The sequence below is a fragment of the Pezoporus flaviventris genome, unplaced genomic scaffold (assembly GCF_033815535.1).
Source record: "Pezoporus flaviventris isolate CSIRO_AGI_PZ_B2104156 unplaced genomic scaffold, CSIRO_AGI_Pfla_v1 ptg000015l, whole genome shotgun sequence".
Classification (NCBI taxonomy): domain Eukaryota; kingdom Metazoa; phylum Chordata; class Aves; order Psittaciformes; family Psittacidae; genus Pezoporus; species Pezoporus flaviventris.
Window position 1 is genome coordinate 29993047 of NW_026892563.1, and position 16639 is coordinate 30009685.

General features: G+C 39.4%; 1 protein-coding gene across 1 annotated transcript; it reads right to left on the reverse strand.

Annotated features, from left to right (window-relative positions):
• Positions 1–3358: 3358 nt before the first annotated feature.
• Positions 3359–15068, reverse strand: CHMP2B (charged multivesicular body protein 2B). The gene is made up of 6 exons (XM_061453964.1): positions 14883–15068; positions 11662–11753; positions 8915–9109; positions 6426–6528; positions 5286–5392; positions 3359–5130 (listed from the first exon to the last, which is right to left on the reverse strand). Exons 1-6 carry the CDS (start codon positions 14914–14916, stop codon positions 5017–5019), a joined length of 645 nt encoding a protein of 214 aa, XP_061309948.1. The 5' UTR covers positions 14917–15068; the 3' UTR covers positions 3359–5016.
• Positions 15069–16639: the final 1571 nt, after the last annotated feature.

The following is a 16639-nucleotide window of genomic DNA, read 5'->3' on the forward strand; positions in this document are numbered from 1 at the left end:
GCTCAAACACACACCTGCTCACAACAGCTATGCACCTCTAATTGAATCATTTCAGTTAAATTACTTGGGCAAGTTCAGGACAAAGCCATTAGAAATGGGCCATAAATGCTGTCACTATTAGGGTAGAGTAAGCTTACCAACATGGAGGTGCCAACACTGTTCCTACTGTGTTCTCTGTCTCAGAGTACCATTTGACTGCCTTAAACAGGTACCAAGTAGAAGTGATTTTTTTGCTTGTTATCAAAGGTAATTAATTTATTATACATCTTAAAGTTTGATTTGTAAAGGCTTAGATATAAACACTGGGATATGATTTACTTTACCATAAGACTTTTGTGTCCTGAGGGGAAAAATAGGGACTTATCAAGTGGTATGACTTTGGGCTTTCTCTGCATTGTATTTTTATCTGATTAAATCCACATGTGGACATACTTACACCAGAGATACTGTGTTAAGCTAAAAAGAGAAGACCCTTGCCCTCTGACATAAATATCCACACAAAGCATATACTGCACTGCACAATCCCATTCTCTTACACCCCACTAATTGAAAATAATCCCTTATTTGTCATTCCCTAGCCTAGAGAGATAATTGGGAGAAACAAATCCAGTGGCAGAGCTCAAGCTATCAGAAAGTCAGGCACTGAGAAAGCAGAATTAATGACTGTAGTATTCACCAGGGATAGATTATCCAGCCATCTCATCAGCCCTGCTTATTGTTATTAGAATCACCCATTACTATATACGTATTTTCTATCTTCCCAGGGCTGAAATTGAGTATACACCAGTAGTACCGGCCAGGTTTTCCATAAAACAGACCAGATGATTCAGAAAATATCCAGATAATAGGCCCACAGAAAGCAAAAGGAGTTCAATGTTCAAGACCATGTAGAATCAACATGTACAAGTTAAGTGCTCTCTCTCTAGCGTACGTTAAATTACCTACAATACCTATTACAGTGACCCATTCAGCTACGGAAATCAGGCTCCTAGATTTAAAGATAATACATTTTTATGGATGAATGCATTACTGTAAGCCCTTAATTTGAAATACTCCAATTTGAGAACTCAAAAGGGAAGTGTTGTGTTGTGTACTCTCTCCAAGCTGTTCTCATCACTAGCACAGGTTATCTACTATAGCAGGGAAAGACCAAGCTGTAGCCTTTATTCACCCCATTTATCAACAGATCATAAACTTTCCAAACAGGTGAAAGATGAATGCAGTTAAGAAGATTTGCACTCAGTGAAGGTGGTGGCATGCATTTGTGTACCTTTTATGTCATCTAGTGTTACGTATGATGAAACTATCTGATATATATAAAACCTATTTATATTCTAAATTATTTTCTTAATTACAAAAGGCTCTTGGAAATGCTACAAGCATGTACCTCCCTCCCCCCCATCCAATAAAGTATTCTTATACATTTGGTATTCCAGGTAGTTCTGTTTTGGTAGCACTTTTTCAGTTGTGTATTGTGCTGATGCACTTACTCATTTTAGCATGTTGTAATAGTTAATTCAAGAGCAGACTTCCCATAACCAGCAGAGGCGAATTGCAGAAGCATAGCAAAATAAAATAAAAAGTGTCAAATAATGCCACTTTCTTGCAAAAGAATAACAAAAGGCAAAGTGGAGGAAGCAGCCACCATTTAAACACATCTATCTGTTGCCCCAGAAATACAAACTAGAGCAGAATTCTTTAAAGAAAAAAGCCAGATGAAAGCAAATTAATGTGCTGCTGCTGCAGCCATTAGACTTAAAGAAAGTGATTTGTCACAAATCACATTTGACTAGGAAAAAACTCTAGATAAAGCTTCTGAGGGGTAGCTTTATAAACCTGCAAGTAAGAGTTTAGGTGCCCATTTGACTAACATGGGCTGCACTATTTTTCTTTGTGGGTGGTTTGTTTTTCCTACTAATTTTCCCCTGGTAACTTTTGGCAGGGTGATAAAACTAGAATAGAGGCTAAAACAACATGTTTTGATAGTGCATAAATCTGTGGCTCACCTACCTCTGCAGTACTGTGTAGCATTCTGTCCCTCTCATGTGAAGGACACAACAGACCTAGAAAAGACCTCCATACAGGCAAAGCTGGTGATCAAAGGTTAAGAGGAACTGTTTAAGCTACTGTCTCTCTTTTAGATTTCATGCGTGTGCATTGAATGCCATACAGGTCTACTGAATCATAAGCTGTCTTGAAAGGCTGGATGGAGGCAGGCTGTTCACCATCCTGCCTCATGTTAAGAACTAAGAGTAAATACGTGAAGATGGAAAGAAGCTTAAGGAAAAATACAAGTGGTGGTTTTTCATGTGGTGGGGAAAAAGCTATGGAACTAAAAAATGCGGGTGCCAGAAGTTTATCTATATGGACAAGTTCACAGACGAGAAAGCCACCCCAAGCTGTTGTATACAGAGGAACTTGCATATTGCTCTGGAAGTGCTCTGAATTCAAAATAGTTACAGGTTGGAAGAGTATTAGGGGAGGAAGAGGCATCTATGTTTATCTTGTTCTCATATTTTCCTGAGCATTGCTTATGGGAACTTGTGGAGAAGGATTCTGGGCAAGATGGACCTCAGTCTGCCCCACTGGAGCCGTTCTTGGACGGAGGACTTTCAAATTCAATTACTAGTAAGGTGTCACCAAAGATAAAGGAGTTTAAGGATTGAGTGGGTTGGGTATTCTTCAGCCTGCTAAAAGTGATTTACAAAGGAATTTGTTCCTCTGTAGGGGATGCAATTTTGTTATAGAGAGCTACAAGGTACTAACTGTATTTGAAATAAATATAAGCAAGCCTGCAAACCTACACCACTTCTCATTCTGCTACTTAAAGTGTTTTATACAGATTACAGCTGCAGGACTTAAAAGGTAACCGTTAACAGAAACACTAGCTATTGACAGTAGCCTTAGTTCAGCAGTCTTACTGACACCAAAACGCAATACCGTTATTCATGTTCTTGAACACCACATAGATAAATGCCTCAGAATTATTCCCTATTTTGACAGCCATTACAAGGTTAAAGTGCAGACAACTTCATTCAGAAAGGCCATAAACCTTAGTGTTCAATCAAAATACAATCAATCAGTAAAATTTTATACCTAATTTCACATGATGGTTTCTCCTTCAATGCTAAGAGCACTATTTGGTTACAGACAGAACGAAATGCAAAAGTTGATCAAGTCTGTACCAAATGCTGAGTTTAAGTTAAAGCAAGGAAGTTGTACAAGCAAGTACAATAAACGTTATGCTGCTTTATAGCTCAGATCAAAATGAAATTTATCACAGCTAAAAGGAGTCCAAAGAAAGACCACTAAGAGGCAGATGTGTAAGACTAACCCTACAGAGGACAAAGTCATTGTGGGAAAAAAAAAAGCCTTTTATTAGATTTTTACAAAACTTGTAAGAAAGAAAACAAAAAACACTTTATAGTGGATATATGAAATATATAAACTTACACATTCCTACCCACTACCTCACAGATGCATATTTTGTCCATTACTTCCTTCAAATAGAAAGAATAAACACCTGCACTTCTATGCCAAAACCCAGATGATGCAACAATAGTAGATCATAGAGGTTATGGCTTCCTGCTACACTTTCTATAGCAGTGCAAAGTCTCTCTCTGCAGTTTGTCCTCCCCACAGTTATCCCAGTTTCAGTCTTGGGAGGAGATATTTTACTTTTTTTAAAGTCAAGACGATTTTGTCGTTTCTGTTCAGTGAACAGCCCCACTACACCAGCACAAATGAGGGGCAAATAATCTCCATCAGAGCAAAGGGCTGAGGAACTTCACACTATCTAGGAAGTCGCAACTGGGAACTGAGTTCTCAGCCTTTGTCATCTATTTAAAATATTAGCAGTTTTTACTTGATTAGCCCAATGCATTCTACTTACAGCTAGAATCATGTTTATGCGGTTCAGAGACCATAGAAAAACCTTCACAGAACAAGAACACTTTTATTATAGTGTTTAGAGGAGTAATTATTATGTATCATCCAAAATTGTTCTCAAAACTAAGATTTCATTTAGCTTATCAATGTGATCAATTGCATCTTAGTAAACAATACAATTATGCACAGTTATCTTCCATTAAGAAATACTGTAAAATATATACAAATGTTGTTTCAGGCAAATGTCCTTTTCTTAAGTGCACAAGCTGCATTTCTGAACTTCAGCACTGAGTCCCATCAAGTGCACACAGAGATCTCACTGTAGTCTTTGTGAAAGCATCTTATTTACCAGTTTACTCACTTTTCAAAGACTCACTCTGAAAAGAATTACAAGGTACAAGATTTATATACATAAAGGCACAGCAATTCTGTTGAAACCAGCTATATTACAGTACAGTATAGTTCCGTCAGTGCCTTTCATGCAAAAAAGTTCACTACCAAATTTTAATCTTTTAACTGCAGAAGGACTGCATCCTTCCCTTTTGGTAAAAAGAATAACCAGCTATTATTTAATCAACTCAAAGTTAATACAGGAACTTGAAAGAAATACATAAAATATTTTTTCTTTCTGCCTAAATTTGCTAGGCTTTCAAGGCTGTTTCTCCTCAAAAGAGCAAAGGTGAAGTTTCATTTGTGCTAAGATGACAGACTAAGAGTTTTCCGATAGAGATAGTTTTATAAAAATGATGTATTTTATATAGGTGCCATCCTAGGAGTCATCACCAGCAGCCACAGACAATTTTAAAGATAGATCAGGAACTGAGACAGAAGAAGATTTTGAATTCAGAGGACAGATTCAGATCTGGTATAAATAAATTTAACATTAGAATTACATCTTTGGTTGGTCCAGTGCTCAGAAGGACTCCATGCAATGGACATACCAAGGATACTTCTAGTAAAATGATTCAAAATATTCTTCCCTTCTCCTTTCCCCAGTACTAACTTAAAGCTGTCATTCCTGAAGCTTCAAAGTTTTCCTACACATCAGTTGCACTGAAAGAGTCTTTGCACTTTTTACATCTGTCTGAAGCTGAATAATTAGAAAGCAGACTGTATATTGCCATTCAGCTAATCAACTCCCAAAGCTTTGAGCTGCCGTTCAATCTCTTCATCTGATATGGTAGCAGCTTTTGATGTTGATGCAGATGGCAAGCCTCTGGCAGCTGAAGGAGCTTTGGCCATCTAAAAGAAGACAGAAATTGAATTCAGTCACAGTAATACACGCTGGGACAAGCTGACTTCTAGAATAAGACTGTATGTAACAGCTGCTTAAAAAAAAAAAAAAAAAAAAAAAATGAAGGGGAAAAAGCACCTAAAGTGGATGAAAACTGCCATACCTTTCCAGAGATTTCAATTCCTATCTCATCAAGCACTTGGTTAACAATATCTTGGCTTTCTTCCTCTTCATCAGAAGCATCAAAAATATCATCCAGAGTATCATTAACTTAGAAGAAATAAAGAAAAAAAGTTAAAAAACAAACCCATGCTGTATTAAGGAAAAAGGTTATTACAATTACCTACCCTCCTTCCTCCTACTAGCCACCCAGAATGTAATAGTAATACCACTGTATAAGGTACCAACAGAAAGCACCTGGTTTCTCACCTCTACCTTGCAAAGCTTGTGAGCACACCTACAGCAACAACAGGGTAAGGCATGCCTGCTGTTATAAAAACTATTCAGTTTCAAGAACAGTTCAGTTGCTCTATCTCCCTCCCCATTAGATTTTAACTTTTCTTAAAAGCATCTTCCATAATTCCACAAAAATCCCTTTCCTCCTCTTCTTCCAAGTAAGCTGAGAAATTTTTAACTACTTGGCTAACAATGTATATTGCAACAACAGTTCTGCGCTGCTGAGGTATTCACATCTTGCTCAACAATATACTTTTGATTCTATTCTACTTACTTCAGCTAACACAGTAACAGGAAGAAGACTGCGCTAGCAACACCAGGAAGTTTGGTATTATTAAGGTGTCAGTGGACAGACGCAATTGGGAATAGGAAACTTGCCACTCCCCAAGAAGTTGTTTGTAGCTTAAAATTAAAAGAGGAGACAAAACACCATGTATGTAAAGCTCAGATTATCAGTAACATCTAAGTTAAGTGTCCCAGAAGAGCAGCACATACAGAACTATCAGCTACAGAAAGGACATTTTTTCAAGTACCCCTACCAGTTATGCCAACAAGGTTTTGAACAGGTCTTAAACCCTCTTCCCTCCCAGTATGTTCTTTCTAGAAGTATGATGGGTGCTTTGCATGAAGATGGGAAGGAATGGGCTGTAGATTCGGTACACAGAGCTACTAAAAAGTCTAAGCTCAGCCTCCCTGCTCAGACATGCACTGTTTTATTTGCTCTTCACTTTTGCTGTTAATCTCATTAATTGTAGATATAAAACTTCAAGCATCACTATTTCTAGATTGTACCCTTCTGACAGCAGTATAGGCTGCAGCTAGCTGTTCCTTGCAGTGTGGAACTTACTCATTTCTTCAGTCATTTCCATCTTCATGTTTTCCTTCTGGAAATTCTGCATTGTTTGTAGTGTCTTTTGTGGATCCATCTTCTTATTAACTGTTTGCATTGTCTATTAATATTGAAAAAAACCTTTATCGTACAACGAGACATTAGTAAATATCAATATATACCTTCAGAAGGAATCAGACTTCTCTAATAAAAAATTACAGACATACAATAGATCAATAGTACAGTCTGCACCTAGTAAGAAATTTTGCTATCTATTATCCTAATAGATATGCTTTTAAACATATGCATCTTTCTTTGTACCATGATCCTTCTCCTGGCTGTGTATTACGAAAAATCTGCCTGATTTAAATGAAAAGAATGAGACACTTCTTAACTTGCACGCTATGGCCTTACTAAAGAGGTAAATGGCTGCAGGTTTTTTATTCAGTAAGGAATATTTATTTGAACCACCACTAGAGACTAGGCATTAAATTGCAAGTGTTTATTTATGTCAATTTAATGGAAAAAAAAACTTTTCTCTGAAAAGCAAATATCCAAGTGTTCAGGAAATACATATTAGCTTAGTGTGAACCTCTGTAACGGGTAGAGATTTTTTTTTGCAACAGTGTAATAAACATCACCTGTTTTACTACGAGTATGCAGCATTACCTTTGCAGGCACTCGTATTTAATACTTTTTTCTTCCTAAGAAGCAAGCTATTGTACCTCTCATAGGACATCTAAACCTAAAAATAAATGTGAGCAATTCAGGCAAAGTTTCAACCAGCTTTGAAAAGGTAAGAGTTGATTAATTAAAAGGGATGCTATCAAGCTCTACCAGCTACCACCTTCACTGAAGCTCTTCTGCGTTTGTGTCCGAGTTTGTTTAAAGTGACAATGTATTATGCTTCTAATGTTACTTGAATGTAAAAGACAGACTGTGTTCACACTCATTTGAATTTAAAAAGTCACTATGGATCTAGAGGATGTTGGTTCTTTAGAATTCTTTTACAAGTGTTGTAGATGACTTTACTGTGTCCAAAATTAGTGCCAAACATGCTAAAAAGTATACAGAAAATACTTTGAAAACTTCACATTCATGTATTTATCTTGCTTGTTGAAGTAACTGATTCCATATATTTTTTCACTGATAGTTGTATGAGATTAAGAATAGTTTATAAAGTTCAAAATGCATAAGTGAACACTTTTTCAAACTTTCCATGTTGATAAGGAAAACTACTCAGTTTAAAAGTGACCAAAAGAATTTAACACCATCCTCTCCAATAATGTTGCACAAACTAGCCCATAGAAGTACCTTCTGTGTTCCAAACAACAGCACTTTTTTGATGCTTGTCAATTTATTATTTTTTTTTAATATATTTTTGTTTGGTTGGGTTCTTCCTACTGGATTACCCTTCACAATTAGTCTACTGACACTTTGGTTTTGATAAATTTATCTTGCAGATAATAAGTTAACCATGTAATAATTAAAAAGCAAGACCGACTAGTTCACATGCAACACTGCTGCAGGAATACTGAGTAAGCTGTTTTACTTGACTACATGCACAGTAAGACAAACCCCCCCGCTTTGTGGGTTAGTCAGGAAGGATGGCAAGTTTGCAGCAGAGCTACAATTTGTATCACTGAAGGGCTGACAGCTGTCAACTCACTGCTTCTAAAAGATACCTGATAGCAAAGCCTTAGTAGTAATTACTTCTTGCACTAAGTTGCATTGCATTACTGTGTTTAAATAGCACATGACTGGATTTAACTTGGACTGTGATAAAAGCACAGGTTGTCGACAATGATGCGTGCCAACTCTGTTTCCTACACCACAAGCTGAACAATCCTATTTGCCAAAAGCAAATTCCCTATTTATTAATTCAGGGAAATAGGGAAATTTCTCAAAAAGGAAAAATGAAAAAAATTAACTCTCATAACCCTGATTTTTCAGACTTTCATGAGGTAAGATTTGTGAGAAAACTTAATGCAATACTGTTTCTTTAGAACACAGAGAGTGAGAATGACAGGGAACTCCAGATCTGACTTCCTTGGGAAATTAAGATCTGAAGCAATAACCTACTTTTGGCACAAGCCATAAAGCTACTGTGACACACTGCCTTGATTTCTAGATGAAGCATGCCCTCCTTTTGCCCTGTAAAAACTGCTTGTGACAAGATATACAGGCAAGGCACCAGCAGCATGGTTTGGGATTTTTTTTCTCTACTAAAGCAAGTTCTTCCACTGGCATTAGAATACGTTTTTATCATGCTAACAGTTGACAGATAACTAGCCCAAGAAAATATGCACAGTTAGGTGCTAACTGGCTGGATTGACTAAGTAACTATTTCATGGTATAAATCAAATTACATTTTCCTACCTCAACACCATTTGGGTTATTAAGCAGGGGGGGTTATTAAGCAAATTACTGTAACCAAAATAACACAACTTAACTTTTGCAACCATATGCTGCATTCTGATGTAAAAGAATGTCTTGTAACACCTTACCTTTGCTGTAGTTGACATAGCTCCTGCCATCTTCATCTGAGAGTTCATGACCTTTGTTTGAGTTGACATAGAAGTGACTTTAGAGCTAACAGCATAAGTTCGATTTTTCTGCTTCCGCAGTTGTACAAGCTGTTTTGCCAGCACTTTGCAGGCTTCTTTGTTACCAGTCTTAGCCATTTTCTTTATTTCCAGTTCCTGTTAAAAAAGGTATTAAGATTAATTCTACAGATTTTTCATTAATTCAAAGACTACAATTAAACCTAATAATTAAATTCCAAAAGTTAACTATCCTCTTGATTTTTTTAAAGACATTTAATGTTACATAGTCATATTTGCTTTTTTAACAAGACTATTTAGTAGAATAAATATAATGCTGTTATGACTTCACCAGAAGATGAAAACACAATAAAACTGAATTATAGCATGGTAGCAGAGTCTTCCCCAAAAGACTTCAACATCTGCATAACATCACATTCATTTACATAACTGGATAGGGAATACCACTTCAAAAAACCCAAAACATCCAAACCTAGAAGTGGGTATTTAGCCCAGAGGTACCAGGAAAAGGTTTGACGCAAATAATTCTGTCAGCTGGGATTTTTCAAAGTATGCCTTCTGGTTTGTGAGTTGGTAATGTAAACTTTGCAGCTTATTTTTCTCAGTCAGGCTTTTTAAGAAGGGTTTGCCATAATAGCTCAGTTCTTTGTCTATGTACAGTTGTATATTTTGATTTTTACCATTAAGTAGAAGCAACTTTTAAAGACTAGCTTTCTCCTGTGATTCTTTAGAAGAATATACCTGCTATGGCAACACAGTTACTTCACTTCATGTGCACTGGTGGTCTAGAAAACTGCACTTTTAAGACATATTGCACTGAAAAGGTAATACTGGTCTCCAAGATAGGCAAAATGGTCATGATAAAAGGAAACCAACCCACTGTATTAGCCTTTCTACTAGGAAAAATCATGAGTAAAGCTTACTATAGAGATGGCAGTGGCACAAAGTCATCTCTGTAAATCCATAATTTCTGGAAGGCTGTGTCATACATACTATTTTTAATCCAAGAAGGTACAGATGAGCAAATACAGAGAATAGGGCTGTTTAAACATGAGAGGCCTCAAATATACATAAAACTGTTATCTTTGTAAGTAGCTCACAGAAACCACAAAAACAAATTTCTGTAGCATGCAAAGAACATTACGTTTGTTTTCCTTATACCTCAAGAACAGTGAAGGATGGGAGGGATTAGTTTGCACACTGGCAAACACTACTTTGCAGCCTAATTTTAAGAGCGAACATTTGAAAATAGGGATTTCTCAGATATGAAATACCTATGTAGCATCTATAACATGATTTTCAACATGAAATACAAACCTACACCCATTGCTAAGTCACTGCAGATAATCCCTCTGAGAAATCATACCCTATATATAGATGATTTTATTCTTATGTAAGAATAATTTGGGTAAAGAGTCGCAATACATTATTTGCTTCTGAGAGGTTTGGGGCAATCTTATTAATGGCAGTTACATTCTCCTGGAAAAAAAATAATCAAAATTCAGATAGTCATACAAGGTTACTGAACTGAAACAGAACTGTCTGCATACTTTAAGGCATTTTTACATGTAGAATTAATATAACTTGAGTTTTCTCGGGATAGTACATCACAGTTAAGGAAAGAAAAGTCTTTCTTCAGAAAGTACCCAACAAAGTGTTCTGAGACTGACAGGCCCTTGGTCCTTTTTCACCTGATCTGCCTCTGAAGACTAGTATTTATTGTCCACTGATCCTCTCATCCTAACAGCAAATTTTAACATTTTCAAAGACACATTTCATTTCTCCTTTCTTCTCCCCCTCAGAAATCCAGCATTTCTGAAACAATTTACTGTGGTAAACATGAGTATTCATGGAAATTAAGGTTATTTCTAGAGTCAGAATATCTCATACTGGAAAATGCCTTATCTATGAGGAACCTGCTGTACCTTGCATGTTCAAAACTTCAAGAAACAATCTCTCTGATCTCTTTTAGCTTATGATTCTTAGCTCTTGGTATTCATACAACCTGCTGCCATGGAACACCACCTCAATAACTACTGAAACAGTGGCTGGATTTGCATAGCTTTTCCCACAATCTGAGCATGCCTTCATGCATCAAAACTCCACCATCTGTCACATCCATTTATCCAATTATACTGCCACACAGGTGCAAAAGCCATACACTGAATACTTGATAGCTCACACTCAAAAAGTTTTAAATAGATCTTAATTTAGGCAGATGATTTTCCTACTAGCAGCTAGTTTTAGGGAAGCTGTATATGAATTAAAATAACGCCCCTATGGGGCACTGAGGATATCCTAACTTTTCAAGTATTCTCTCCCACTAGGTAACATGATAGCACTCACACTTCTGTTAGTTTTTCCATCACAAAACCACTGATTTACAAGCCTGCATTGTAGGAGCATTTTTTATCTTTCAGAAGGTTCCTTCTGAGAATGGAGGGAAAAATGGTTATTTTTATCTAAACAGTTTCAGGCCTTTCCTATCTTAAAGACTGAGCATTACTTTTAGATAGTACATTTTTTTCCAACACAATTTCAATAACTAAAAACTCAAAAAGGTGAAGACAACTTTGATAGTGTTCAATTATTCTATATTGAGTTGCATCTTTAGAACTCTGCAAGTTTTCTGTTGTACTGGACCAGTGTGTTTGGTTTTAGAGTAAAATAAAGTTCCCTGCTCTACTTACCAGTTGTTTTTCCTGTTTTTCGAGTGCTGCTCTATCTCTGGTTATAGCCCTCTGTGTACCTCTTAACTCTCGATTTTGCTCCTTTATTATATCTGGAAAGAAAATATTTATAGCTGGGAAAAGTTTTCAATACTACATGAACATCTTATCTGCTAAGCACCCTGCAGACATGCAGTATTTTTGACAGCCTCCCTTTGTTTAGACTGAACTGTCAGCATTTCAAATCAATGAAATATTAGCAAAATACAATTTTAGGTTTACAAATCATTGTTTCAGCAGCATAGGCCATATCCTGTAGGAAAATAGCAGTTTTCTCTAATATGTTTCTTTGCACCACAACCATAGCAAATGCCTTAACCACACAGGAAGAGCTGGGTACATACACTTTTCTGCAAGTTCAACTCTCGCTTGGCAATAACATTCATTATAAGCCCATTGCTTTTCAACCAGTCAGGCCTAACTGCAACACATAGACCAGCTGAAGAGACCTTGTATATGACACCTCAGAGCAGTTATGGAGCTTCCAAGTCCATTTAAACAGTGAAGATATTCTCAGACACAATGTCTGGATCCTGCTCTTCTCTGTCCTGTTCGATGGATATTATCCTGTAATATCCATCCTGTTCAATGGATATTACTCTCCTCCACAACTGTACCATGTCTGTGCAGCCCAAATTTACTTCAGACTATAAAGCAATAGTGTTCAAACTTTTTCAGTTAGCAGATGCTTAAGAAATTAAGATATGAAAGTGGAGGCCTTTATAGCAAATTTAAGTTTCCTGACAACTGGTGTAGCCAGCAGAAGCTTGAATACTGTCAGGTACAACTATCAACTTGCAGAGGAGTTTTGTCCACTGTAATATTTAAAAATTATTTACCAGTAACACCTATTTATTAAAGCAAGTATTTATAGATGGCATTATTTACAGTATAGACATTAATCATGCTAGTTGCAATTAACTTTTGTTAGAGTTTACAGCACATGCTTAGGTGTGATTCACCTGGACAAAGGTAAAGAGGTTTGCATCTGACTCAGCATCCTCTGGCTTCTGGAGAGGAAATTCATCTGCTCCTAAAGTATACATCTATATGATATCAGATAAACTTTGGGTGGGAGTTTAAAAGGAGGAGACCGTCACATAAACTTTGTGTAGACTTGTTCTTCTAATCCACAGAAGTAACGTCATGGCGGGGCCCCACTACTATACTTACAAAGTTTGAAGGAGGTGAAAATCAATACAAAGAATCAGAGTTGCTAACGGAAATAGAGACATATAGGATAATTCTAAAAACTGCTGCCACCATTTTCATTCTGTATTAAGACTTGCAATAGTTTTTCTACAAACAGAAAGAAACGTATGTGTTCTTTGTTCCCACAACCATAAACACTGTAAAACATTCATTGCTGAAATTATTTCAACCTTAAGTTTGATTCAGAAAAAAACTGGACCTTTGGTGGCATTTTAAAGAGGGCATATACAATACCCCTTGCCACCAATTATTTTTGTCCAAATAAATGCATATTCCAAACAAACTTCATGAAAGAGAGCTGTTTTTACAGTGCTACTACTTCTCTGAGACATAGACAAAAAGCATCTTCAGGAGATGTAGGCTTTTCTATGGACAATAACAAAGAGCTGAAAGATGACACAATATAACACTTCATTCTTCACACTGGCAAAGCAGCAGTGAATATTATTCTGAAAACAATGCTACAGGCAAGTAATTTTGAAGGTAGACAAACATATATTACTAACATAGCTGTATGTGAAAATGAAAAAGCTTAACAGCTACATACAAGACTGTATTTTATAAGTACAATAACTATTAAAAAAAAATAAAATCCCTTAGCGTATAAAGCTTGAGAAGTAGGAACTTCAAGATGATAAGAAACAAGAACTATACTTCAGTCATGAGACAATAAGGGTGAGCACAATGCTGATTTCTGTTGTTTCTGATCTCACAGTGGCTCAAACTAGGGACAGCAATAAACTGAAACAACTATCTGCAGTTAAAGGCCCTTTCATTTGTTTTGTTTGTTGGGTTTTTTTGTCAAGTTAAGGCTAAGATAAGAACTTGGTTCTTGTTTCCTTATGATAACTGACACAAATCTGTAGCTTTACCCCAGCAGAATACAAGACGGGGTACTGCTGAGGCAGCCTTTTGCCAGTAGTCACTCCCACAGCCTTGCACACCAGGGTAGGAAGTGCCTCTGCTTCTTAGAACAGGTTAGACAAGAGACACCCAGCAGGGCTTGACCTAGCTCCTACAACCCGCCTTGGTCATGGAAGCTTAGTGTCATCTCCATATTCCTCCCCTCCCAGCTGTTGCACCCCGAGCACCAAAAATGGGACATGGGGGGATACATACATATTCCCCCTTAGTGACATACAATTGGTTGATGCACAGCGTCATTTTTGGTGAGCCATTTTCAAACATGGACCACCTGATCTGTCACAGGGCACCCAACATGCCCACCAACCAGCCAGCTCTGGGGCTCACCAAGCCCCAGCCAGCCTCTGCCCCACAGCCACACATAGGGCATATTTGGAGGGCTGATCGCCCACAGGACTGCTGTCAGACAAGCGACCTTTTCTTGGCTTTACTTTGGAGATCATTATTTCTGCATAACTTTAAGCGTTTTGTTGACAGAGCAACTACTAAAGCATCCAGACCCACTTGTTTTAAAACGCTCCTACAAAGCCGAGGGGGCTCCAGCGGCTCCCGAACCCTGCTGTCATGCTCGGCCGCCTCCAGCCGCGCACACAGCGGGCTTCCGCAGGCCCGCACCGCTCGCCCCCCTGCTCGCTCTCAGCTCCAGCAACTCTTTGCGGGCCTGTTCTGTTCCCTCGCTACTAACGAGGGCCGTTGCTATTCCTGCTCCCCTCACCCACAGACCGGGAGGGATCACCAGGACTCAGCTCCTGCTGTCCCAGGGGCCGGCCCAGGGACACCCTGCCGCCCCGCCTGGCTGGTGAGTCATCCCGGCGGACTGGGGCCTCCTCTTCTCCCTGCGAGCTCCCGCTCCGCCGGGACGCAGAGCCCGAGGCCGCCCCGCGAGCACTGCCGCCGCCACCCCCGGGCCCCCGTTACCCCCGAGCCCAGGCCAGGGCCAAGTCCTCGCCCGGGACCGTAAGAGGGCTGGGGGCAGCCACTGCGGGCTGCAGAGGGGGACCGGTGGGGCCCTCCCCCTGGAGCCGGCTGCCCAGCGCCCCACTCACCGTCCACAGTCTTTTTCTTGAAGAGAGAGGCCATGGCGGCAGCCGGACCCGAAACCAGCAGACCTCTGCTGTCGCCGCAGTGGGATTCTACCTCCTCCTCAGGTGACCAGGAAGCGGCCCGGCCGCGCAAACCCACCCAGCTCCGCCTCCCCGACGGCGAAGGGCGGTACAGGGGCCGGGCCTGGACGGCCGCGCCGCGCTGACCCCGCCTTCCCCGCTGAGCGAGTTGGGCTTGGGGGATGCTTCTTGGTTCGGGGAAGTCGCTGCCCGGAAGGGGCAGAGGCGGCGGCAGCAGCAGCCGCAAGCTAGTGCACGGACTTGGTCTCCCCCGGGTCGCGGGAGAGGCGCTCCAGGACAGTGCCGGGGTCAGTTGGGGTCCCGGCTGACGGAGCAGCGGGGAAGCCCCTAGTGGTGACGGCGTGGGGCCGGGCCCCGCTGTGCCTTCGTAGCTTCCCACTGCGTGCACCGCTGGATGGTTGGGGGGGGGCGGGAAGGGGTTTTTTTGTATGGTTGATTATTAAAAATTAATTAAATTCAGCAGCATAGTGCGCTTCGGGTTCACCGCACTTCATCGTGCAACTTCGCGCATGGGTAGCGATAGAGATCTGGGCTCAGGTCACAATTGAGCACTTGCGGGTGTTCGTTTCTGCCCGCTGTGCGCGGAGCGCCAGGCTGAAGGAGCCGTGTGTTGAGCACAGTGCTCCAGCAGCCACTGGCAAGTACACCGTGGGGTTTGGGGTGTTTCATTAAGGGGTGTTTCTGCTTTGAGCTCTTGCCTGGAGCCAGTGCCATGCCTGGGCAATCATACAGCGTTTTTGGCTGCAAGGGACATTTAGGGTTAGGGTTAGGGTACGGACACCTTCCACTAGGCTAGGTTGCTCCAAGCCCCACCCAACCTGGTCTTGATAACTGATAACATTCATTTTCTAAGATAAGCCTTTCTGGGTCACAACTACCCTGGTGCACAAGATGTGAGAGCGTGGAAAAAGAAATAACATTTTTCTTGGTTTTCAGGGTCTTCTTACAATCCTTAATTTTTAATAAGGTAGTTCAATAATGTAGCAGTGGTTTCATCATCAGCAATTATCTACATACACATCATGACCTTAGGAAATAAAAACAGCGATAGTAGAAAATACAGAGCTATTGGTTTGAATACTAGCTAGATATACCTTCACCAAAGTACAAGCACTGGGGGGTTTATATTAATTTGCAAGGAAAATCAAATGATTGGAATGTGGTAATGCATTTTGATAGCTAGATATAAATTTAACCTGAAGAAGGATTGTAACTTTATTGTGGTAGTACCTAATAAGTCACATTTTTATAACCTTGCACAGAAAAACAATCTATTAGAATATTACAATAGCTGTGTAATGATGTATGTGGATGTAGGAAGGTATAAACTATGTATTTTGTGTCAGCATTTCTTTTTTTTTTCTGAAAATACTGATTTTATTGCAAATAGCAATTTTTTGTTGTTTTTCACATGGCCTTTTACTTATTTTTCACTGAATGTGCTAGACTGAAATCCAGATCATGTGTGATGACATAGATACCATGGAAGATTAATGATTCACTATGAGATAGATTAAATAAAACACTCTTTACAAGATTATTCCTGTGTGTCTGTACTGTTAGGTCAGATTGGTCAGGGATGACTAGTAAGCAAAACTGAAATCCTGGCTTTGAAAGTGCACAGATGAAGGGCAGGAGAGTAATTTAGATTCAGTTCTCCACTTTCCTTGAGAGTAAGG